At 37.5% G+C, this 25596-nt stretch overlaps 1 protein-coding gene across 3 annotated transcripts in view; it reads right to left on the bottom strand.

Annotated features, from left to right (window-relative positions):
• FNDC3A (fibronectin type III domain containing 3A) overlaps positions 1–25596 on the bottom strand; it is a 218322-nt gene that overhangs the window by 44338 nt on the left and 148388 nt on the right. For all 3 annotated transcript variants that reach the window (XM_003913872.4, XM_009191925.4, XM_003913873.5), the window contains 3 exons: positions 22864–23133; positions 20662–20720; positions 13337–13494 (listed from right to left, as the gene is read on the bottom strand). In XM_003913872.4, the coding sequence (XP_003913921.1) occupies positions 13337–13494; positions 20662–20720; positions 22864–23133 (487 nt within the window). The remainder of the gene's footprint in view (positions 1–13336; positions 13495–20661; positions 20721–22863; positions 23134–25596) is intronic.

Here is a 25596-nt window from a genome sequence, read left to right as displayed (position 1 = left end):
TGTCTGGAGTCCCACTGACATTCGCTACCCACAGGCCACCACTGTGACTGGTTGCTGCTTTCAGGACTAAAGCTTGAGCCATTGGCAAAGAACCTGCTGCCCCCAGCAAAAAAGCTGCTGCACATCTTTGTGCACTCCAACGACAAACTTCCTGTCTGCAGCAACTGCAGCTGTGGGCTGCTGCAGCTGGGGCCAAAGCACAAGTGAAGTGGGTATTCCCTAGCTGCCTGCATACAGCTGTTGCTACTAAAAGCCCTCCCTAGTAGCAGGTCTGCAGCGTAGCCACTGCCGCCTTCACCTGAGGATTCTTCCTTGGGCCTGGGGGTCATCCCTACCCTGCCAACAGTTAGCACCTACAAACAACACTGGAGGGCCTGAAGACAGGTCTTGGTTCTGTGCCCCCAGGATTTGAGCACACGGTCTGGGAGGCCTGGGGACTACCCAGCCCAGTCCATCACCCCGTGCCACACCTGAGCACTCCTCCTGGTGGCCTGAGATTGAGCCCACCCAACCTGCCTTTAATCACTGCAGCAGGTATCCATCTGCATGTACCACCTGTGGACCTGGGGGCTGGCTTGCCCAGCCTGTCACAGTCACCACCGACATCAGCATGGACTACTTGGAACCCAGAGGTTAGTCCTAATGCCATTACCCAAGCCATATCGGCTTCCCAGAGGCCCAAGAACCCACCTGCCCACCTGCCTGGCCCACTGCTGCCACTACTAGCACCTGAGCAAGCAGCTGCCTAGAGGCCCAAGAATCAGAATGCCTGGATTTGCTAACACTGGTACTCATGTACAACACCTGGGGGCCCAAGGACAGGTAGGCTTGGGCCTGCTGCTGCCACCACTGAGGCCCGAAGACAGGCTCACCTCACATCCCCATCCCCAGCAAAACTTCACTACAGCCTCCACTAACAACTGTATCCTAAGCCACTGTGGAAATCACAGACACCATAACACTGTTTACAGCAGAAGATATATGAAGACTATACTTTCGCATGCACCCTGAATCAAAGCCAAAGTGCTCTACCCAGCCAACACTATAGATGCATCTTCAGGAAAAAGTCTTCCCCTATGAAAGCAAGCTCAAAAAATTGAAAGAAGTGACTGCTATACCAGATGCATGGATATTGACATAAGGACAGAAGAAATATGAAAAAGCAAGGCAATATGACACCTCCAAAGAAACATAATAATCCTCCAGCAACAGATTCTAATCAAAAACAAAAATTTAAGAAATCCCAGATAATGAATTTGAAATAATGATATTAAAGATGCTCAGCTGAAATATAAGAAAAACCAGAAAAGCAATACAAATAATTCAGAAAAACAATTTAGAATATAAGAAATTTACCAAAGAAACACAATCATAAGAAAGAACCAAACAGAAATTCTAGAACTGAAGAATTCATTAAATGAAATACAAAACACATTCGAAAGCATCAACAAAGGACTAGATACAGCTAATGAAAGAATTTCAGAACGTGAAGACAGGTCTTTTGAAATAACCCATTGAAACAAAGATACTTCAGGAGGCCGAGGCGGGTGGATCACCTCAGGAGTTCAAGACCAGCCTCCCCAACAAGGCAAAACCCCGTTTCTACTAAAAATAGAAAAAATTAGCCAGGCGTGGTGGTGAGCATCTGTAATCTCAGCTACTTGGGAGGCTGAGGCAGGAGAATTGCTTCAACCCGGGAAGCAGAGGTTGCAGTGAGTTGAGTTCATGCCACAGCACTCCAAACTGGGCAACAAGAGCAAAACTCCACCTCAAGAAAAAAAAAAAAAAGAAGAAGAAAAATGAATGAACAAAGCCTATGTGACATATGGGACACTATAAAGCAATCAAATATTTGAATTTTTGGTATCCTAAATGGTGAAGAGAAAATAAAAGGGTTAGAAAACCTATTTAACAAAATAATAGCTGAAAACTTTCCAAGTCTAGCAAGAGATTTAGACATCCAGACACAGAAAGCTTGGAGAGTCAGATATGAAACAGATATAAATACAAAACAGTCTTCTGCATGAAATTATAGTCAAACTGTTAAAAGCAAAAAAACCAAGAAAATTCTAAAGATAGCAACAGAAAAGCATCTAGTCACCTATAAGGGAACTCTTATCAGATTAATAGGATTTCTCTGCAGAAATCTTACAAACCAGCAGGGAATGGGATGATATATTCAAAGTGCTGAAAGAAAAACAGCTGTCAGCCAAAGATATATACCCAACAAACTTATGTTTCATAGAGGAAGGAGAAAAAAGGTATTTTCCAGACAAGCAAAAGCTGAGGGAATGCATCACGACTAGTGCAGTTCTGTAAGAAATGCCTAAGGGAGTCTTACACCTGGAACAAAGGGACAATATCTGCTGTCATGAAGACACAAGAAAGTATAAAACTTACTGAACTTACTGATAGAGCAAACACACAAATGAGGAAGAAAAATAACTCAAATGTACCATTACAGAAATAAAAAAAAAAAAAGAATGAAACAACATAACAATCAGACATCAATTAATAAAATGACAGAAATACACCCTCACATATCAATAGTAACTTTAAGGTAAATGGATTAAACTTTCTCCTTAAGGAGGCTGATCCAAGATGGCCGAATAGGAACAGCTCCAGTCTACAGCTCCCAGCGTGAGCAATGCAGAAGACGGGTGATTTCTGCATTTCCAACTGAGGTACCGGGTTCATCTCACTAGGACATGTTGGAAAGTGGGTGCAGCCCAGAGTGTGAGCCAAAGCAAGGTGGGGCATAGCCTCACCCGGGAAGCACAAGGGGTCGGCGAATTCCCTTTCCTAGCCAAGGGAAGCCGTGAAAAACGGTACCTGGAAAGTCAGGACACTTCCACGCTAATACTGTGCTTTTCCAGTGGTTTTAGCAAATGGCACACCAGGAGATTATATCCAAGGGCCTGGCTCGGAGGGTCCCACGCCCACAGAGCCTTGCTCACTGCTACCACAGTAGTCCGAGATGGAACTGCAAGGTGGCAGTGAGACTGGGGGAGGAGCGTCCGCTATTGCTGAGGCTTGAGTAGGTAAACAAAGCAGCCAGGAAGCTCGAACTGCGTGGAGACCACCGCAGCTGAAGGAGGCCTGCCTGCCTCTGTAGACTACATCTCTGGGGGCAGGGCATAGCTGAACAAAAGGCAGCACAAACTTTGCAGACTTAAATGTCCCTGGTCTGACAGCTTTGAAGAGAGTAGTGGTTCTCCCAGCACGGAGTTTGAGATCTGAGAATCTACAGACTGCCTCCTCAAGTGGGTCCCTGACGCCCAAGTAGCCTAACTGGCCCCTCCCAGTAGGGGCCGATTGACACCTCATACAGCCAGGTGCCCCTCTGAGACGAAGCTTCCAGAGGAAGGATCGGGCAGCAATATTTGCTGTTCTGCAGCCTCCGCTGGTGATACCAAGGCAAACAGGGTCTGGAGTGGACCTCCAGCAAACTCCAACAGACCTGCAGCTGAGGAACCTGTTAGAAAGAAAACTAATAAACAGGAAGGAACAGCATCAACATCAACAAAAAGGACATCCACGCCAAAATCCCATCTGTAGGTCACCATCGTCAAAGACCAAAGGTAAATGAAATCACAAAGATGGGGAGAAACCAGAGCAGAAAAGATGAAAATTCTAAAAACCAGACCACCCCTTCTCCTCCAAAGGATCGCAGCTCCTCGCCCACAAGAGAACAAAGCAGGATGGAGAATGACTTTGATGAGTTGACACATGTAGGCTTCAGAAAGTTGGTAATAACAAACTTCCCCAAGCTAAAGGAAGATGTTTGAACCCATCACAAGGAAGCTAAAAACCTTGAAAAAAGATTAGACGAATGGCTAACTAGAATAAAGTGTAGAGAAGACCTTAAATGATCTGATGGAGCTGAAAACCATGGCACGAGAACTACGTGATGCATACACAAGCTTCAGTAGCTGATTCGATCAAATGGAAAAAACGGTATCAGTGACTGAACAACAAATTAATGAAACGAAGCGAGAAAAGAAGTTTAGAGAAAAAAGAGTAAAAAGAAATGAACAAAGCCTCCAAGAAATATGGGACTATATGATAAGACCAAATCTACGTCTGATTGGTGTACCTGAAAGTGACGGGGAGAATGGAACCAAGCTGGAAAACACTCTTCAGGATATTATCCAGGAGAACTTCCCCAACCTAGCAAGGCAAGCCAACATTCAAATTTAGGAAATACAGAGCACCACAAAAACACTCCTTGGGAAGAGAAAACCCAAGACACATAATTGTCAGATTCACCAAAGTTGAAATGAAGGAAAAAATGCTAAAGGCAGCCAGAGAGAAAGGTCGGGTTACCCACAAAGGGAAGCCCATTAGACTAACAGCAGATGTCTTGGCAGAACCATATAAGCCAGAAGAGAGTGGGGGCCAATACTCAACATTCTTAAAGAATTTTCAACCCAGAATTTCATATCCAGCCAAACTAAGCTCCATAAGTGAAGGAGAAATAAAATCCTTTACAGACAAGCAAATGCTGAGAGATTTCATCACCACCAGGGCTGCCTTATAAGAGTCCTGACACTAAACATGGAGAAGAACAATCAGTACCAGCCACTGAAAAACATGCCAAATTGTAAACACCATCGATGCTAGGAAGAAACTGCATCAACTAACGGGCAAAATAACCAGCTAACATCATAATGACAGGATCAAATTCACACATAACAATATTAATCTTAAATGTAAATGGGCTAAATGCCCCAATTAAAAAACACAGACTGAAAAATTGGATAAACAGTCAAGACCCATCAATGTGCTGTATTCAGGAGACCCATCTCACATGCAGAGAGACACATAGGCTTAAAATAAAGGGATGGAGGAAGATTCACCAAGCAAATGGAAAGCAAAAAAACCCGCAGGGGTTGCAGTCCTAGTCTCTGATAAAACAGACTTTAAACCAACAAAGATCAAAAGACAAAAGAAGGCCACTACATAATGGTAAAGGGAGCAATTCAACAAGAAGAGCTAACTATCCTAAATATATAGGCACCCAGATTCATAAAGCAAGTCCTTAGAGACCTACAAAGAGACTTAGACTCCCACACATAACAATGGGAGACTTTAACACCCTACTGTCAACATTAGACAGATCAAGGAGACAGAAAGTTAACAAGGATATCTAGGACTTGAACTCAGCTCTGCACCAACCTGACCTAATAGACATCTACAGAACTCTCCACCCCAAATCAACAGAATATACATTCTTCTCAGCACGACATCGCACTTATTCCAAAATTGACCACATAGTTGGAAGCAAAGCACTCCTCAGCAAATGTAAAAGAACAGAAATTATAACAAACTGTCTCTCAGACCACAGTGCAATCAAATTAGAACTCGGGATTAAGAAACTCACTCAAAACCGCACAACTACATGGAAACTGAACAACCTGCTCCTGAATGAGTACTGGTTAAATAACGAAATGAAGGCAGAAATAAAGATGTTCTTTGAAACAAATGAGAACAAAGACACAACATACTAGAATCTCTGGGACACATTTAAAGCAGTGTGTAGAGGAAAATTTATAGCACTAAATGCCCACAAGAGAAAGCAGGAAAGATCTAAAATGGACACCCTAACATCACAATTAAAAGAACTAGAGAAGCGAGAGCAAACACATTCAAAAGCTAGCAGAAGGCAAGAAACAACTAAGATCAGAGCAGAACTGAAGGAGATAGAGACAGGAAAAAACCTTCAAAAATTCAGTGAATCCAGGAGCTGGTTTTTTGAAAAGATCAACAAAATTGATAGACCACTAGCAAGACTAATGAATTAGAAAAGAGAGAAGAATCAAATAGATGCAATAAAAAATGATAAAGGGGATATCAACACCAATCCCACAGAAATACAAACTACCATCAGAGAATACTATAAACACCTCTATGCAAATAAACTAGAAAATCTAGAAGAAATGGATAAATTCCTGGATACATATACCCTTCCAAGACTAAACCAGGAAGAAGTTGAATCCCTGAATAGACCAATAACAGACTCTGAAATTGAGGCAATAAGTAATAGCCTACCAACCAAAAAAAGTCCAGGACCAGACGGATTTCATAGCCAAATTCTATCAGAGGTACAAACAGGAGCTGGTACCATTCCTTCTGAAACTATTCCAATCAATGGAAAAAGAGGGAATCCTCCCTAACTCATTTTATGAGGCCAGTATCATCCTGATACCAAAGCCTGGCAGAGACACACCAAAAAAGGAGAATTTTAGACCAATATCCCTGATGAACATTGATGCGAAAATCCTCAATAAAATACTGGCAAACCGAATCCAGCAGCACATCAAAAAGCTTATCCACCACGATCAAGTTGGCTTCATCCCTGGGATGTAAGGATGGTTCAACATATGCAAATCAATAAATGTAATCCATCATATAAACAGAAACAAAGACAAAAACCACATGATTATCTCAATAGATGCAGAAAAGGCCTTTGACAAAATTCAACAACACTTCATGCTAAAAACTCTCAATAAACTAGATATTGATGCGACATCTCTCAAAATAATAAGAGCTATTTATGACAAACTCACAGCCAATATCATACTGAATGGACAAAAACCGGAAGCATTCCCTTTGAAAACTGGCACAAGACAGGGATGCCCTCTCTCACCACTCCTATTCAACATAGTGTTGGAAGTTCTGGCCAGAGCAATCAGGCAAGAGAAAGAAATAAATGGTATTCAATGAGGAAAAGAGGAAGTCAAATTGTCCCTGTTTGCAGATGACATGATTGTATATTTAGAAAACCCCATCATTTCAGCCCAAAATCTCCTTAGGTGGATAAGCAACTTCAGCAAAGTCTCAGGATACAAAATCAATGTGCAAAAATCACAAACGTTCCTATACACCAAAAACAGACAAACAGAGAGCCAAATCATGAGAGAACTCCCATTCACAATTCCTTCAAAGAGAATAAAATACCTAGGAATAGAACTTACAAGGGATGTGAAGGACCTCTTCAAGAACTACAAATCACTGCTCAGTGAAATAAAAGAGGACAGAAACAAATGGAAGAACATTCCATGCTCATGGATAGGAAGAATCAGTATTGTGAAAATGGCCATACTGCCCAAGGTAATTTATAGATTCAATGCCATGCCCATCAAGCTACCAATCACTTTCTTCACAGAATTGGAAAAAACTACTTTACAGTTCATATGGAACCAAAAAAGAGCCCACACATTGCCAAGACAATCCTAAGCCAAAAGAACAAAGCTGGAGGCATCACGCTGCCTGACTTCAAACTATACTACAAATCTACAGTAACCAAAACAGCATGGTACTGGTACCAAAACAGATATATATACCAATGGAACAGAACAGAGTCCTCAGAAATAATACCACACATCTACAACCATCTGATCTTTGACAAACCTGACAAAAACAAGAAATGGGGAAAAGATTCCCTATTTAATAAATGGTGCTGGGAAAACTGGCCAGCCATATGTAGAAAGCTCAAACTGGATCCTTTCCCTACACCTTATACAAAAATTAATTCAAGATGAATTAAAGACTTAAATGTTAGACCTAAAACCATAGAAACCCTAGAAGAAAACCTTGGCAACACCATTCAGGACACAGGCATGGGCAAGGACTTCATGACTAAAACACCAAAAGCAATGGCAACAAAAGCCAAAACAGACAAATGGGATCTAATTAAACTAAAGAGCTTCTGCATAGCAAAATAAACTACCATCAGAGTGAACAGGCAACCTACAGAAAGGAAGAAAATTTTTGCAATTTACCCATCTGACAGAGGGCTAATATCCAGAATCTACAAAGAACTTAAACAAATCTATAAGAAAAAAGTCAAACAACCCCATCAAAAAGTGGGCAAAGGATGTGAACAGACACTTCTCAAAAGAAGACATTCATGCAGCCAACAGACACATGAAAAAATGCTCATCATCACTGGTCATCAGAGAAATGCAAATCAAAACCACAATGAGATCCCATCTCACATCAGTTAGAATGGTGATCATTAAAAGGTCAGGAAACAACAGGTGCTGGAGAGGATGTGGAGAAATAGGAACGCTTTTACACTGTTGGTGGGACTGTAAACTAGTTCAACCATTGTGGAAGACTGTGTGGTGATTCCTCAAGGATCTAGAACTAGAAATACCATTTGACCCAGCAATCCCATTACTGGGTATATACCCAAAGGATTATAAATCATGCTACTGTAAAGACACATGCACACATATGTTTATTGTGGCACTATTCACAACAGCAAAGACTTGGAATCAACCCAAATATCCATCAATGATAGACTGGATTAAGAAAATGTGGCACATATACACTATGGAATACTATGCAGCCATAACAAAGGATGAGTGCATGCCCTTTGTAGGGACATGGATGAGGCTGGAAACCATCATTCTGAGCAAACTACCGCAAGGACAGAAAACCAAACACCAAATGTTCTCACTCACAGGTGGGAATTGAACAGTGAGAACACTTGGACACAGCGTGGGGAACATCACACACTGGGGCCTGTCATGGGGTTGGGGGGAGGGGAAGGGATGACATTAAGTGAAATACCTATTGTAAATGACAAGTTAATGGGTACGGCACACCAACATGGCACATGTATACATATATAACAAACTTGCACGGTGTGCACATGGTACCCTAGAACAAAAGTATACTAATAATAAAACAAGCAAACAAACAAAAAACTTTCTACTTAAAAGACATAAACTCACTGTATGAATTAAAAAATGTGACCCAATTATATGCTGTCTACAAGAAATTCACCTCACCTGTAAAGACATATATAGACTGAAAGTAAAGGGATGGAAAACAATAATCCATGCAAACAGAAACCAAAAGTGAGCAGGAGTAGCTACACTCAGATAAAACAGACTTTAAGTCAAAAACAGTAAAAAGAGACAAAGTCATTATATAATGATAAAGGGATCAATTCAGCAAGAGGATATAACAAATCTAAACATATATGTACCCAACACTGGAGCACCCAGAAATATAAAGCAATTATTAATAGATCTAAAGGGAGAGACAGACTCCAATAAAACAATAGCTGGGGACTTCAACACCCTACTCTCAGCATTAGACAGATCATCTAGACAGAAAATTAACAAAGAAACATTGTATTTAAATGGCACATTAGACCAAATGGACATAATAGACCTTTGTAAATACATTTCATCCAACAGCTACAGAAAACACATTTTTCTTGTTTAATTATTATTATTTTTTTATTATACTTTAAGTTCTAGGGTACATGTGCACAATGTGCAGGTTTGTTACATATGTATACATGTGCCATGTTGGTGTGCTGCACCCATTAACTCGTCATTTACATTACATATATCTCCTAATGCTATCCCTCCCCCATCCCACCTCCCCACAACAGGCCCCGGTGTGTGATGTTCCCCTTCCTGTGTCCAAGTATGATCTCACTGTTCAATTCCCACCTATGAGTGAGAACATGTGGTGTTTGGTTTTCTGTTCTTGCGACAGTTTGCTGAGAATGATGGTTTCCAGCTGCATCCATGTCCCCACAAAGGACACGAACTCATCCTTTTTTATGGCTGCATAGTATTCCACGGTATATATGTGCCACATTTTCTTAATCCAGCCTGTCACTGATGGACATTTTGGTTGATTCCAAGTCTTTGCTATTGTGAACAGTGCTGCAATAAACATACGTGTGCATAGAAAACACATTTTTCTTTACAATATGTGAAACATGAAACATTCTCTAGGGTAGAACATATGTCAGTACAGAATATAGGTCTCAACATTTATTTTTTTTGAGACAGAGTCTTGCTCTGTTGCCAGGATGGAGTGCAGTGTCACCATCTTGGCTCACTGCAACCTCTGTCTCCCGGGTTCAAGCAATTCCCTTGCCTCAGCCTCCCAAGTAGCTGGGACTACAGGTGTGCGCCACCATGCCCAGCTAATTTTTTGTATTTTAGTAGAGACGGGGTTTCACCATGTTGGCCAGGATGGTCTCGATCTCTTGCCCTTGTGATCTGCCTGTCGCAGCCTCCCAAAGTGCTGGGATTACAGGTGTGAGCCACCGTGCCCGGCCGCAAGAAATTTTAAAACACTGGAAGTATATCATATATTTTCTAATACTCAATAGAATAAAACTAGAAATCAATAACGAGAGAAACTTTGGAAACTATGCAACTACCTGGAAACTAAGCAACATGCTCCTGAATGACCACTGGTAGAGGGACGAATTAAGAAAAATAAAAAAAAATTCTTGAAATAAATTAAAATGGAAACACAAAATATTAAAACCTATGGGATACAGCAAAAGCAGTGCCAAGAGGGAAGTTTATAGTAATAAATGTCTACATAAAAAAGCTGAAAGACTCTAAATAAACAATCTAGCAACGCACATCTCAAGAACCTCAAAAGCAAGAACAAACCAAATCCAAAATTAGTGGAAGAAATAATAAAGATTAGAGCAGACAGCCAGGTGCAGTGGTGCAGATCAGAGCAGACAGCCAGGTGCAGTGGTGCACACCTGTAGTCCCAGTTACTTGGGAGGCTGAGGTGGGAGGATCACTTGAGCCCAGGAATTTGAGTCCAGCTTAGGCAAGACGCCATCTCTAATAAAATAAAAAGTCAGAACAGAACTAAACCACTACCTAGACTAATATAGAGAAGAAGAAAGGAGACCCAAATAAACAAAATCAGAAGTGAGAAAGGAGACACTACAACTGATACCACACTTACAAAGAATCATCAGAGACTATTATGGACAACTTACACCAACAAACTGAAAAATCTGAGGAAGTAGATAAATTCCTGGATATGTACTACCTACCAAGATTCAATAAGTGAGAAATAGAAAACATGAACTGACCAATAATGAGTAACGAGATTGAATCAGTAATAAAGAGTCTTCAAACAAAGAAAAGTCCAGGACCAACGGCTTGGCTGACAAATTCTACCAAACTTTTAAGGAACACCAATTCTCCTCAAACTATTCTAAAAACATTGAAGAGGAGGGAATTATCTCTAACTCATTCTACAAGGATAGCATCACTCTGGTACCAAAACCAGATAAAGACACAACAAAAAAAGAAAAAGTACAGACCAATCCCTGATAAACACAGACACAAAATCCTCATCAAAATACTAGCAAACTGAATTCAACAGCACATTATAAAGACAATACACCACAATCAAGTGGGATTTATACCAGGGAATGCAAGGATGGCTTCACATATACAAATCAATAAATGTGATACACCATATCAACAGAATGAAGGATAAAAACTATATGATCATCTCAATAGATGTAGAAAATTTTTGATAAAATTCAGCATCCCCTCATAAAATCTTTCAACAAACTAGGCACTAAAGGAACATACCTCAACATAATAAAGACCACATACGACAGACCCACAGCTAACATCATATAGACAGGGGAAAGTCTAAAAACCTTTCCTCTAAGAACTTGAATGAGACAAGGATGCCTACTTTCACCACTCCTATTCAATATGGTACTGGAAGTCCTAGCCAGAACAACCAGCCAAGAGAAAGAAATGAAAGGTGATCAGATTAAAAAAAAAAAAAACAAAGTCAAATTGTCCCTCTTTGCAGATGACATGATCTTACATGTAGAAAAATCTGAAGACTCCACCAGAAAACTCTTGGATCTGATAAATAAATTCAGTAAGTTGCAGGATACAAAATCAAAATAGAAAAATTAGCATCATTTCTGCACACTAATAATAAACTAGCTGAGAAAGAAGCCCAAAAGACAATCACATTTACAATAGCTACAAAAGGAAAAAAAAAAACCCTAGGAATAAATCTAACATAACAGGTGGAAAGATCTCTGTAAGATAAAACTACAAAACACTGATGAAAGAAATGGAAGAGAATACAAACATCCTTAGAGAGAGACCTTAATTCCTGTAGGATATGGGAGATGACTAATGCCCACCTCGTGCTCCCTGGTCAGGCTGCAAATGGAAATAAAGCATTCCTCTTAGTAAGCAACCATATTTAACTAGAAAACAGTCATTAACACAGTCAGAAACCTTTTTGTTGATAGTCCTTTATCCCCTACTTACCCCTTAGGTAGGTTTACTTGTCTCTCTTAAGAAAAATTAATAGAACAGAAGGAAATCTCAATAGAGAGGAAACAGGAAATTTTTATAACCTTATGTGACTAGATGAGAGGCACTGGGGCAGTTTCACTTTCCTTTCTTCTTGCCAGCTATGTTTTGAAAAAAGATAGCAAGAAGGCTGATGGAGCCCGTGTTCTGTGCTAATTATGATCATTCAAATGATTAACCATCACCTTTACAGTCTTCTTGGTGCTTAAATAATAATTAACCATTAACTTTACCCTTTTTCATTAGAATAATCAACTTTTATATGAACAGGAAAATAGTTTAATTCAAAACTGTCAATCATAAATGTCACAATTTTAGTTACTGAATCTTTCCAAGGCTTCGTGGTGTGTAATATACCTTTATTTTTTTCTTGACACGGAGTCTTGCTCTGTCACTCAGGCTGGAGTGCAATGGCACAATCTTGGCTCACTGCAACTGCCACCTCCCAGGTTCAAGCGATTCCCCTGCCTCAGCCTCCTAAGTAGCTGGGACTACAGGTATGTGCCACCACCCCTGGCTAATTTTTGTATTTTTAGTAGAGACAGGGTTTCACCGTGTTGGCCAGGCTGGTCTTGAACTCCTGACCTCAGGTGATCCACCTGCCTCGGCCTCCCAAAGTGCTGGGATTACAGGAGTGAGCCACCATGCCTGGCTGTGTGTAATATACTTTTAAACCAAGGAAAGAACTACATAAGTTTTCAAAATGTGATAAAAACATACTAACATGCAAATAAATAACACTGCTACTAAATTCATTTTACAACAGGACATGAGCTTGTACATGTAAGAATTAAATCCAAGTCCTTAGAGGAGCAGTGTCATACTTCATGAGTTTACAATCATGAATTGTCCATTTTTTGTCATGGGTTCTACATACTTCATGGGTTCTACATACTACAACTTATATTTAATGCATTAAGAATACGTGAATACTGAACCATCTATTAGGCAGCCTACTGGGAAAGAAAAGCTGAATGTGGTCAATAAAAGTGATTATTCTGAAGGAGAGTAGACAGAAATGTGTACCAAGCTACATTTGGACCATTTACATTGAAATCACTATCATTAGCCAACTTAAAGATTGAGAATAAAAGCATGAAGAAGGAAAAATAGAGCAAAATTAGTAATAAGCTCTTTATAATAAACCATTAATTTACACAATGGGAGAAAGCAAAACAACAAATACTTACACATATACACTTTTGTATTTCCCATCTTTTCCAGTACTTGAGATCAGAACTTCATAACCATAGAGCTCTGGTACAGTACTTTCATCTGTTTCACCATTAATGAGGCTGGAAGGTGGTGACCAGGTAAGTACTACTGTCCTTGCCTGGATGTCAGAGGCCTGTAAAAATACAACATTTAAAAGTTCTTTAAAACAACTGTAATGTATACAATGAGCAGTGAAATATCTAATGAGGTTTCAAGATTAAATAAAATGTATCTGTTTATACAGATAAAACGGCTCAAAATATAAACCTGCTCATTGTAAATAATTTGTTGTGGGTTCCACAACAAATGAGGTGGGTTCCACAAAAATTTAAAACCCAGGCCATTCAAAACTATCAGCACAGACACCACATATAGTCAAAAGAAAAAAAACGGGATTAAAAAGACCATTGTAACATATTTAAAAGGGTTCATTTAGAAAGTGTTTTTACAACAGGAAGATGACAAAAACTCAAGAGAAAAAGGAGCAAAGGACATCGACATCCAAAGATACATAAATACAAACAGAAAACATATAAAATGATGTATGTGTGAAACTGCATTCATAAATACACGTAAATTAAAACAAAATCCCAGTTTTCATCTACTGGATAGGGGAAGATTAAAAAGCTAATACTATCTAGTGTTAAAAATGTGGAGAAATGGCACTCTCTAAGCGTGGTATCAGTATATATAAGTTCAATCTTTGTGTACAGCAACTAGTGAATCATCACAAAATTTAAGATGTGTTTGCTTTTTGATTCAGAAATTCTACATCCAGGAATTTTTTTTCAGGGTAATATCCTATAAACTTAACATATGTATACAAATATACACTTAAGAATGTTCATTGCAACATTATTAATGGCAAAAAGCTAGAACTAACTATAGGGCACTGACTACCTAAATGACGGTACATAATACAGCCCATGAACACATTATTCTGCAAGTGTTCAAAAAAGAATACGAGGTGGACATACACGTGCTAACATCTGAAAATTTCCTCAATATACAGGTGCTACATAATAGGAGAAAAAAGTGAAGCTGGAAAGCAGTACATATACTGTGACTGCAGTTAACTTTTATAAAACTGCACAAAAATGTCTGAAAATGTACTGTACATCAATTGTTATCTTTGGGGATTTAGTGTATGTGTGGTGAGATGCAGAGAAAGTTGTGACAGAAAAAAACAGGTGGTTTCAATTATGTTTTATATATTTTTATACTACTGAAATAATTTTATGAGTACAAGTTACTTTTACAAGACAAGCCTAATAAAGCGAAAAAAATCTAGAGATCGGGTAAGGTTTACAGATTGGTAAGAAAGGTACCAGATTATATGTAGGCATTTATATAAAAGCTTGCTTTAAAATTATACACGTTTAATGACTACCTTAGCATTTCTAAAACCAAACTAATAATCACTAGGATGACAATTACTCCTATCTTGAATTAAAGTAAAATAAGTAATCTCCATAAAATTGTAATATTCTGTCCTTTTCAATGTTCTCAAAGTCTGAATAAATAAAAAAAACTATTACTATATTTATTTTGCTTCTGTTAAATCATAGGAAATGTAATACTGTATTCACTATAATACTGTCTTAAAGTCTTGGTACTGTGTTTCATTTACAATGAACTTAAACATGATTCCTTGTATGATCCAGTATACAGCTGGCTATTAACCTGAAACTGAGCAGGTTTTTTTCTTTTTTAAAACAAACTGTTACTATACATGTATGGATACCCATAAGTGTCTCTTGATTTTATGGGATGATCACAGTTGTGTTAAACTTTGAGAACGTGAATAGGACTATGAAAGTGGCATCTACTTTAGTAGTAGTAGTAGTAGTAGTAGTAGTAGTAGTAGTAGTAGTAGTCAAAAGCATTAACTGGCATCTACTTTAGTAGTAGTAGTAGTAGTAGTAGGAGTAGTAGTCAAAAGCATTAACTGGCATTTACTTTAGTAGCAGTAGTAGTAGTAGGAGTAGTAGGAATAGTAGTCAAAAGCATTAGTAGTAGTAGTAGTAGTAGTAGTAGCAGCAGCAGTAGCAGCAGTAGTAGTAAAGATGGGGTCTTTCTATGTTGCCCAGGATGGTCTCGAGCTCCTGGCCTCAAGCCACCCTCCCGCCTCAGCCTCCCAAAGTGTTGGAATTACAGATGTTGAGTCACTATGCCCAGCTTGGCACCTACTTTATGAAGCTTACTTTATCAGGATCTGTGGTGAATACAGACAGCTGAGAAAATATTAAATATGGAAGCACAAGATGTGTCACTAATTTGCCTGGTGGTACACTGAACTCCCACCCTCTTAGGGTTCTAGGCCTCATCAACAAAATGAGTGGCTGAGCGAGATGAACTGTTTACCAGAGTTACACAAATAAAGTATTTTTAAAAGCCTTTTATTTGGAAATAAATTTAGGTTTAAAGAAAAGTTGGGAAGACAGTATGGAATCCCTGTCTATCCTTTACCCAGCTTCCCCTAATATTAACATCCTATATAACCATGCACTTTTGTCAAAACTAAGAAATTAATATTGGTAAATACTATTAACTAAGCTTTCAACTTAAACTATACTTTTAACTAAACAGAATTCCAAAATACTAGGTTGAATTTAGCAAACATAGTTTTAAAAATAAATTTAAAAAATTTTAAAATACTAATATCAACTTAAAATATATATATATTTTTATATATAAAATTTTAATATATAAATATATATATATATATATTTTATTGAGACAAGGTCTTACTATTGTTGCCTGGGCTGGTTGCAAACTCCTAGGCTCAAACGATCCTCCTGCCGTGGCCTCCTCAAGTATTGGGATTACAGGCGTGAGCCACTGCACTGGGCCAATTTCAACTTTTTCAATTTGCTTTTCCAGAAAATCTTTTAGTACTAACTCATTCTATTAAAAAGATATCTTATGGCCAGGTGCAGGGGCTCATGCCTGTAATCCCAGCACTTTGGGAGGACAAGGTGGGCAGATCACCTGAGGTTAAGAGTTCAAGACCAGCCTGGCCAACATAGTGGAACCCTATCTTTACTAAAACTACAAAAATTATCTGGGCATGGTGGTGCATGCCTGTAATCCCAGCTACTCAGGAGACTGAAACCCAAGAATCACTTGAACCTGGGAGGCAGAGGTTGCAGCAAGCTGAAATCATGCCACTGCACTCCAGCACTCCAGCCCTCCAGTCTGGGTGAAAGAGCAAGACTCTGTCTCAAAAAAAAAAAAAATAAGGGTATCTTATTACTTGCACATAAATGTTAAAGTCACAGAAAGAGTGATTTCATTGGGAGAAGATGTGGAAAACTTCGTAAGTGAATTCTGAATTTAAAAGGACTTGGATGAGATAAAATTTGGTAGAAAGAGGTGGGTGATCAATACAGGAATGAGTATTTATATTTCCAAGCTTATAACTGCAATCTGGTAGTCCAAGGCATGTTCTTATGTATTTTAAAAATCTTCTAAAAATGCTGTTTTCTGTTGCTGGTTTCAGGTGAATTATAAAGAGTCGCATAGAAGAAAAAGAAGTGGACACCCACATAGATACCACAAAATTCCTGTGTGAAGACTGAGGTAGTAATTGTGTGTGTATGTGGAGTGGTAGGGGACAGTGGGGAGAGTGGATCCTATAAACTTACAGTGAAATAATAAAGCTTGGAGTATTAATCTGGCATGGGGAGAATGAAAGGTAAAGAAATGTAAGATGATACTGTAACCCAGGAAAACCTGGATGTAAGTGTTTACCGATGGAAACGACGAAAGGAAACAGAAACAAAAGAGATCTAACCCAATTTCTTCTTCATTTTAGAGGAATGAAGAATGTGTTAAATTGGATAGACAAGCAAATTGAGAATTTGGTTTTCTAAAGTTGCTAGTGAAACATTCAAACTTGGGTATTCTTTAGTGTGTCTCAGGAGATACAGTTCTACAGGAACAGATGAATAATTAGGATTGAAAATATAGATTTGGAAGTAATTGAACTCTATTTGTATGTTAATGTTAGAAGTAAAATTTGCTTTTATATCCATATCACTTGATTCTTACAACTACCACCTAAAGTAGGCAAAATAGGCTTACCTATCTTCATTTTATGAAAGGAGCATATTCAGAAAGGTTAAGTAACTTGTCTGAGGTCACAGAACCATTGACTAGGACCTGAATAATTCAGTTATTTTCCTACTACTCAATGATCCCACCCTGAATCTACTTCTAGGTGGTGGCTGAAAACAGATACGATTGTGTAAAAATGTCTAAGAACTGATAAAGATGGTAATAGGAAAAAGTGAAAATAGCTCTTTTAGAAAGTGGCTAGATTATGTACAATATATTTTTTGAGGCAGATTGTGATCCTTGTAAGGTAGTCATCAAAACTACCCTTGAGAAAAACTGCACATTGGGTTAAATTAAGTATATATATAGGAAACTAAACTGTTAAAAAAGTTCAAAGCCATATATATTGTATGAATTTTGACAAAGACTGTAGAAGAAAGAAATGGAGTATCTAATTTCTGGATTTCCAGAAATATTAAAGTAGAATAAACATCAATGTTTGATCCTTGTCTAGATAAGGGCATCAGGAGGTGAGAGAAGAATTCTGAAGATAACTCAAAGGCTGAGCCTAAGGAAACTTGGAGTTAGTAAGTACTTCTAGTAACCACAAAAAGGTAAAGGGAAGGGGTAATGATTCTGAAAGCAAAAAGGTAATGAGTAAAAGGCATGACACATTTAATTTTAAGCACTACTGAAATAAATGGAAATGAAATCCACTGAAATAAATGTCAGTAGATTTTCACAAAAATGCGACTGAGAACAATTTCAAAGAAGAACAAATGAAAAGACAATACTTTCAATATAGTTAATTATTTCATGCATGTGAGGGTACACAATACCATTATTCTCCATTTTCTGAAAGAAGAAACATTCACAAAGGTCAAGTGACTTGTCATGGGTCATTCAACTCCTAAGTACACAGCTGAGACTGTGAGACTAGTGCATGTACCACATTTTCCCCTACACACTGCACTCTGGTCACATGAGTGAGCTTTTCTCTTTCCTTTTTTGTTCCTCAAATGTGCCATGTTCAGTGCTTTTCAAATGCTGCTCAGTTTGCAATACTGTTCCCATACTTTCCACCCCTGTCCTCAATGCCCAACCACTACTTTTCCTTCAAATATCTGTACAATAATCCTTCCTTAGGGAAACTTCCCTGATTCCCTGTCCAGGTTTAGTCCTCCTATTATATGCTCTGATTGCTCTCTATCTTTTTGTTCTGGCACTTCACAGTTACAATTTACCATTCATTGTGTGATGCTTAGTTTTCTAAACTAAGTCTTGTGGCAGAGCCTGTGTCTATCCCTTGCTTTCCATTCTATCTCCAGCTTTAGCACAGCATCTGTCACTTCGTAAGTGGTCAAATATTTATGGAATGAAAAAGTGAATGAACACATTTAATTTAGTGCTCTAAAAGAACTAGAGCATGCAAAAACAACCAAACACACAAAAACAAGCAAAAACCCTGATCTGTGCTTTGTAGCTCACAAATAATTTAATCAAAGAGGAATCGGCATTCAAACTATAAACATAAAGTAAAACAAAGCAAACAAAACCATCAGCATTACTTTAAGTTTTATGATACAGGGCTTACTATCTTATTAAATTACATGTTCTTCCTGATGTTGAGTAAGAAAGTCTTTGAATTGGCTTTAAGATTGACTTTTTGTGTATGTAAATTATACATTTATTTATTTATTTATTTATTTATTTTTGAGACAGGTTCTTGCTCTGTCACCCTGGCTGGAGTGAAAAGGCACAATCTTAGTTCCCTGCAGCATTGAACTCCTAGACTCAAGGGATCCTCCCACCTCAGCATCCCAAGTAGCTGGGACTACAGGTGTGTGCCTCCATGTCTGTAGTATCTGTATTTGTTTTTTGTAGAGACAAGGTCTCAATATATTGTGCAGGCTGGTCTCAAACTCCTGGCCTCAAATGATCCTCCTGTCTTGGTTTTCCAAAGGACTGGGAAAGTGTGAGCCACTGAACCTTGCCTGAAAATTATACTTTTAATATATACTACAACAAGTAAATGCTACTAGCATTAGCTATTAAATCACTCAAACATCAATCTTATTAAGGCTACTAAATTCCTTTTCTAGGAAACCTAGTGATATACACTTGGACATAGAGAGCTCTTGGAAGGATACTGCCTAAATTTCAGTCGTAGCTCTACTACTACTAATTGAAACTCACTGTTGCTTCAGTTTCCTCATTTGTAAAATAGGAAAAATAGTACATATATGGTTGTCACAGGTATTAAATAATGCATATGTGCATTCCAGGTACTCTAAACAGAGACTGATGCTAATCAATTTGTGTTAGCCATTACTATGAAATAATTCTGTGTAAATTTACATTTATTGATACATATATGCTCTATTCTCAAGAGAAAACAGATTAGAATAAAGCTAGAGCAACCAAATCTATTATTTGGGAGTTGCCAGAAAAAGTAGGACCATAGTAGTCTATTAGATGAGGAACTGGCTTACTCAAACATCCTGAAACATGGCAAGATAAAAAGCCTTTGTGGAGACGGTACTAAGAATAATAACTTTTCCAATTTGTTTTCTTAGAAAAACAAAGTATTTTTGGGGTAACTTAGCATAAAACATTTACCATGGATGTTTCTCAGAGTTGGGAGAAAGTAGTTTGTTTTATGAACCAAAAAATATTCTTATCAATCTTAAATTGCCTTATTCTGGCTGAAAAAGTCCTATGGCCTACTTCTTCCACCATCTTTCCCCCTTTACTATACTCCAGTGATAATGGTTCTTTCCATCTGTCCAACTCCCCATGCTTACTTACACCCATTCTCCCTCTCCCATTCCTTCCACTTTTGCACTTTTTCTCACTTGTCAGAGAACGCTTCCCTGATTGCTCTATTTAACCTAACAACCTCTCCTAGTAATCTCATCATATTATTCCTATTTCTATAATAGCAATCTTTACTATCACACAGAATTCTGTTTGTGCATTTGTTTTTTATTTATTGGCATATAGTAAGGGATCAATAAATATCTGATGAATGAATGAAAAACTATGTAGCTCTTCAAAGAATCAGGTAATGACATAGAAAGACAGCTGAGGCATACCATATTGAGTGAAAACAGCTTGTCACAGAATACAGTATTATCCTATTTTCATAAAAAGTTAAAAGAAAAAAACTACATTTTAATGGATGAACACCTTATATTAATATACTAAATATAAACATCAATAAAATACATAAGATACTTACCACTGGTTTGACAATGTTGGAAAGAAGTGCTTCAAATGCTTTAGTTTCTTCATTTTTTTCTTAAAAAATAAAACATTTGAATATTAAAAAAAAGAATTTAGATACAATCCCTTCTTCTCCCTAAATATATATTCTGAAACTAGGTTGGTATTTGAGACTTTTGTAGTTCTTATTCCTTTGTTCATACTCAGCAGTTTGTGGCCCTTCAGCATTCATCTACTTCAGTTTTTATTTCTATCTTAACTGTGACTACTAATTATAACACCACTATATATAAATATATCTATATATATTTAGACATGGCTATATCTATCTGAACCAAATTTTTCTTATAGAAAGTATATTTTTATTCATGGTTGTAAGAATATTCTCTCTGAAAAGTTCTCATTTGTCAATCTCATACCTCTTAATAAAGTTAACTATTTTTTTCACGACATGCCTTAGCTATGGTTTCCCAAATTGGAAATGTAATTGGCTTCACTGTAACTTATAGCCACCACTGATAGGCAAAAAACTTTAACTTAATTCTTCCGAAACATCAGTGCTGAAAACAATGATCACGAGGTTTCAAATAAACGGGAGAACACTTATGTAAATGTTGTTAATATACAGGTCGTGAACAGTTAAGGCAGTTTTTGAAATTTGTTGGTGAGGAATAGAAATTTTAAGGAAAAGGAAGGTAGAAAGAGTCAACATGGCTTATATTTTCATATTTCCCTCAAAGTTGGAAGCACTTTAGTTTCTAGTCGATATTAATTACCTACACTATTTGGTAATAAAAATCAATTTAGATAAGCATATTCAACGACTGATAGAGTTGTGGTTATTGGTGCTCGTGAAATGACATGTTGGTATGGTTCATAGTCATTTCTGATGAAACCTTTAGAACCTGACATGGTCTACCATGCGTATCTATGTATTTCTACATAAGCATATCTACGTCAAACAGGTAATAGTCAGTATTAAGGAAACCTAAAAGAACATAAATATAGAAACTACATTAGTCAAAGTAAGCAGTAGTTAGAAGTTTAACATTACAATCAAAAGTACTTGGTACTAACTCTACAACTGTAGGCATGTGAAAGACAGGCTGTTAACCCAGCTATATTTTACCTTACTGAGATTGATTCAAGTAGATACAAATAGTAGTGCTCAAAATTCATATAGTAGGCTCACGCCTGTAATCTCAGCACACTGGAAGGCCAAGGTGGGTGGACTGCTTGAGCCTAGGAATTGGAGACCGGCCTGGCCAAGATGGTGAAACCTTGTCTCTACTAAAAATACAAAAATTAGTTGGGCTTGGTGGCACACACCCATAGTCCCAGCTACTCAGGAGGCTGAGGCACAGGAACTGCTTCAACACAGGAGGCGGAGGTTGCAGTGAGCTGATATTGTGCCACTGCATTCCAGCCTGGGTGGCAGAGCGAGACTTGATCTCAAAAACAAACAAAAACCAATAAAACAAAGTTCACAGAGTAGAAGTCAGAGGTTAGGGGAAGGATCCAAGAGTAACAAGGAGAGTTTAGGAGAAGAGAACTTTTGAAGAAAGAAGTGGAAAATACTCTAGCCTAATTATAGAGTACACAGAGAGATTGGTAAATGATATAACTATTTGCTATCAAGGTTTTACTCAAAAAGAAGGTGGGAGAAATAAAAAGTTTTGATAGGTTAGGGACGGTGGCTCAGGCCTGTAATTGCAGCACTTTGAGAGGCCAAGATGGGAGGATCGCTTGAGCCCAGAAGTTTAAGACCAGCATGGGCAAAACAGCGAGACCCTGTCTCTACTAAAAGTTAAAAAATTAGCTGGGTGTGGTGGTGCATGCCTGTAGTTTCCAGCTACAGTGATCTATGATTGTGCCACTCCAGCCTGGGTGACAAAGCAAGACCCTGTCTCAAAAAAAAAACCAAAAAACCAGTTTTGATTAAAAACCAGTAGCATAGTCTTATCAAAGGCCCAGAATCAGAAGAAAGGAATCTGGATTAATGTTATCTGAGTTTTCCTATCAAACAGAAATTTCAGTCAGTACAATTTATGATATAGATGAAATTACTAATTGAGGTTTTCTAAACTGTCAAAAGCTGCAGCCTGTAATAGTCCATCTGGACCATGACAAAATGACTGAAAGGTTAGAATATACTTTTAGTAGGTTAAATCACGACGAGTAGCATCAATGAGAACATTTCAGTATTTCAAACAGTTACCTTCAATTTCTGTATCAACTTGCACAACACCTTTCCCCTTCCCAGACTTGATTTTTGCTGATCCTGTGTTTATACCACCAGCATTTTGTCCTTTTATAAGTCCATTATGTTCGTTAATGGGAGAAGGGCATTTCTGGGGTGATGATGGTGGACTGCTCATTTTATCTTTCTGTGTTCCTTGGCGATCCTTCAATTTTTTCTGCAAACGTTCATATGTTTTACTAGATCGTTCATCTCTAAAGTTGGACCTTCCATGTGTAGAGTGAGCATCTAGGAGGAAATAAAAACCAAAAGTTAAGAAGATCACTTTCTCCAAATAAGTTTATGCCATAAAAAAAGGACAGAAAATAAATCTATCATATAAAACTTTTAAAAAATATTTAAAAGAATTTTGCATAACAAAGCAACCTTTGTGTCTCCATAAACTATTAGAACCAAGCTTTGTGATTTATTCTAATTTTATATATATATATCTATATATCTTATCTCTCTATATATAACTCTCTATGTATTATATATATCTATATATATCTCAAGTAAATTTACAGAGAGATTTCTTTCCTTCTTCTGTTCTCAACTAATTATTAATCTCCACAGAAACAGCTTGGTGGTAACTTATGATTACTGCAGGTGAGGAATGAGACTTGAACTGAGCAGTCCACAGTTTTTTCCCTTTTACTCTTTAGTAACTATTACTTTTCACATCTTTTTGAACCTTAAACACATAAAATAGATAAAAAGAAAACCACTGCCTGCCTAAATTCCCTTATGACTCAAAAAAGCAAATCATCACTGAAAAAAAAGTTAGCAAAAAGAAATGATTTAGACTGTTTAACAATAACAACCTACATACAATGTATCTTCAGATACTAAAAACTCAAAGTTGTGATTTAGAAGAATCTACTCATTCTAATAAAAGTCACATAGTAACATAATTAAGTCAATATGCTCAATAAATATTAATTCAATTGTCCCCAGAGTTTTTTAAATTTAAAATTTGTCATGAGAAAAATATTTTTTTAGTATATGTGCTGCCGAAGCGAGCACAGAGAAAAATATTTTTTAAAAGCCTCAGTAAAAAGTTTTAATTTAGCAGTGCCTTAAGAAAATTATTACAGTATTTTTGAAATATTATAAGGATATGTACAATAACATTAGAATGAATGTGGACCTCTACCTCATACCATATACAAAAATGAATTCAAATGAATCAATGACCAAAATGTAAGAGATTAAATTATAGAACTCTCAGAAGAAAATACGGTTGCATGACCTTGGATTAGGCAATAGTTTCTTAGATGAGACACCAAAAATATAAGCAATCAAAGAAAAAATTAGATTTCATCAGAATTAAAAGTTTTTCTGCACCAAAGGATACCACAAGTGAAAAGACAATGTGGGAGGAAATTATATATCTGATAAGGAACTTGTATCCAGAATATGTACACTCTTACCATTCAACAATAAAAAGACAAATATCCCAATTTAAAAAATGGGTGAAGAATTCAAATAGACATTTCTCCAAAGAAAATATATGAATGGGGCTGGGTGCAGTGGCTCCCGCCTGTAATCCCAGCACTTCGGGAGGGTGAGGCAGGTGGATCACAAGGTCAGGAGTTCAAGACCAGCCTGGCCAAGATGGTGAAACTCCATCTCTACTAAAAATACAAAAAATTAGCCAGGCGTGGTGGCGCGCGCCTGTAATCCCAGCTACTTGCGAGGCTGAGGCAGAAGAATCACTTGAACCTGGGACGCAGAGGTTGCAGTGAGCCAAGATCATGCCACTGTACTCCAGCTTGGGTAACAAGAGTGAAACTCTATCTCAGAGAGAAAAAAAAAAAAAAAGGAAAAGAAAATATACGAATGGCCAATAAGCACATGAAAAGATGATCAACGTTAGTAGCATTAGGGAAAACCAAATCAAAACCATAATGAGAGAGAAATTTATTCAGGATGCCTATAATCAAAAGACAGACAACAACAAGTTTTGGCAAAGAAACTGGAAGCCTCATACATTGCTGGTAGGAATGTAAAATGGTGCAGTCACTGTGGAAAATTAATATAGAATTAACACATGACCCAGCAATTCCACTCTGAGGCACATACCCGCAAGAAATGAAAATATGTCAACACAAAAACTTGTACACAAATGGTCACAGCAGTATTATTCATAGACAAAAAGTGAAAACAACCCAAAGGTCCATCTGCTAATGAGTGATAAAATGTTGTATATCTACAGAATGCAATATTATTGCAGCCATAAAAAGGAATGAAGTACTATTATATGTGAGAACATGAACTTTGAAAACATGACATTAAGTGAAAAAAACCTAGACACAAAAGTCTACATACTGTTTAATGAAATACTTATATGTATATTTATATGCAGTCTAGAATAGGCAAACTCATTCAGACAGAAAGTAGATTATGGGATATGAAGGAAGAGAGATTTGGGACTGACGGTTAATAGTACAGTTTCTTTTTTGGGATGCTAGAAATGTTCTGGAATTAGACAGTGGTAGTTAATATAGCACATACTGAATATACAAAACATTGAATTGCATATGTTGCACAATACAGTAAATATATTAAAAACCACTGACGTGTAAAATGATGAACTGTTAAACTGTCTAAACTATAGCTCAACAAAAAGTTAAGAAAAATAGCAACTGCAATCAATTAGATCAATTAGTACATACTTTAAAATGCTTTATTTTATCTATTATTCAAAAT

Source organism: Papio anubis, chromosome 15 (assembly GCF_008728515.1).
Source record: "Papio anubis isolate 15944 chromosome 15, Panubis1.0, whole genome shotgun sequence".
Taxonomy (NCBI): Eukaryota; Metazoa; Chordata; class Mammalia; order Primates; family Cercopithecidae; genus Papio; species Papio anubis.
This window is presented reverse-complemented; position numbering and strand designations above follow the sequence as displayed.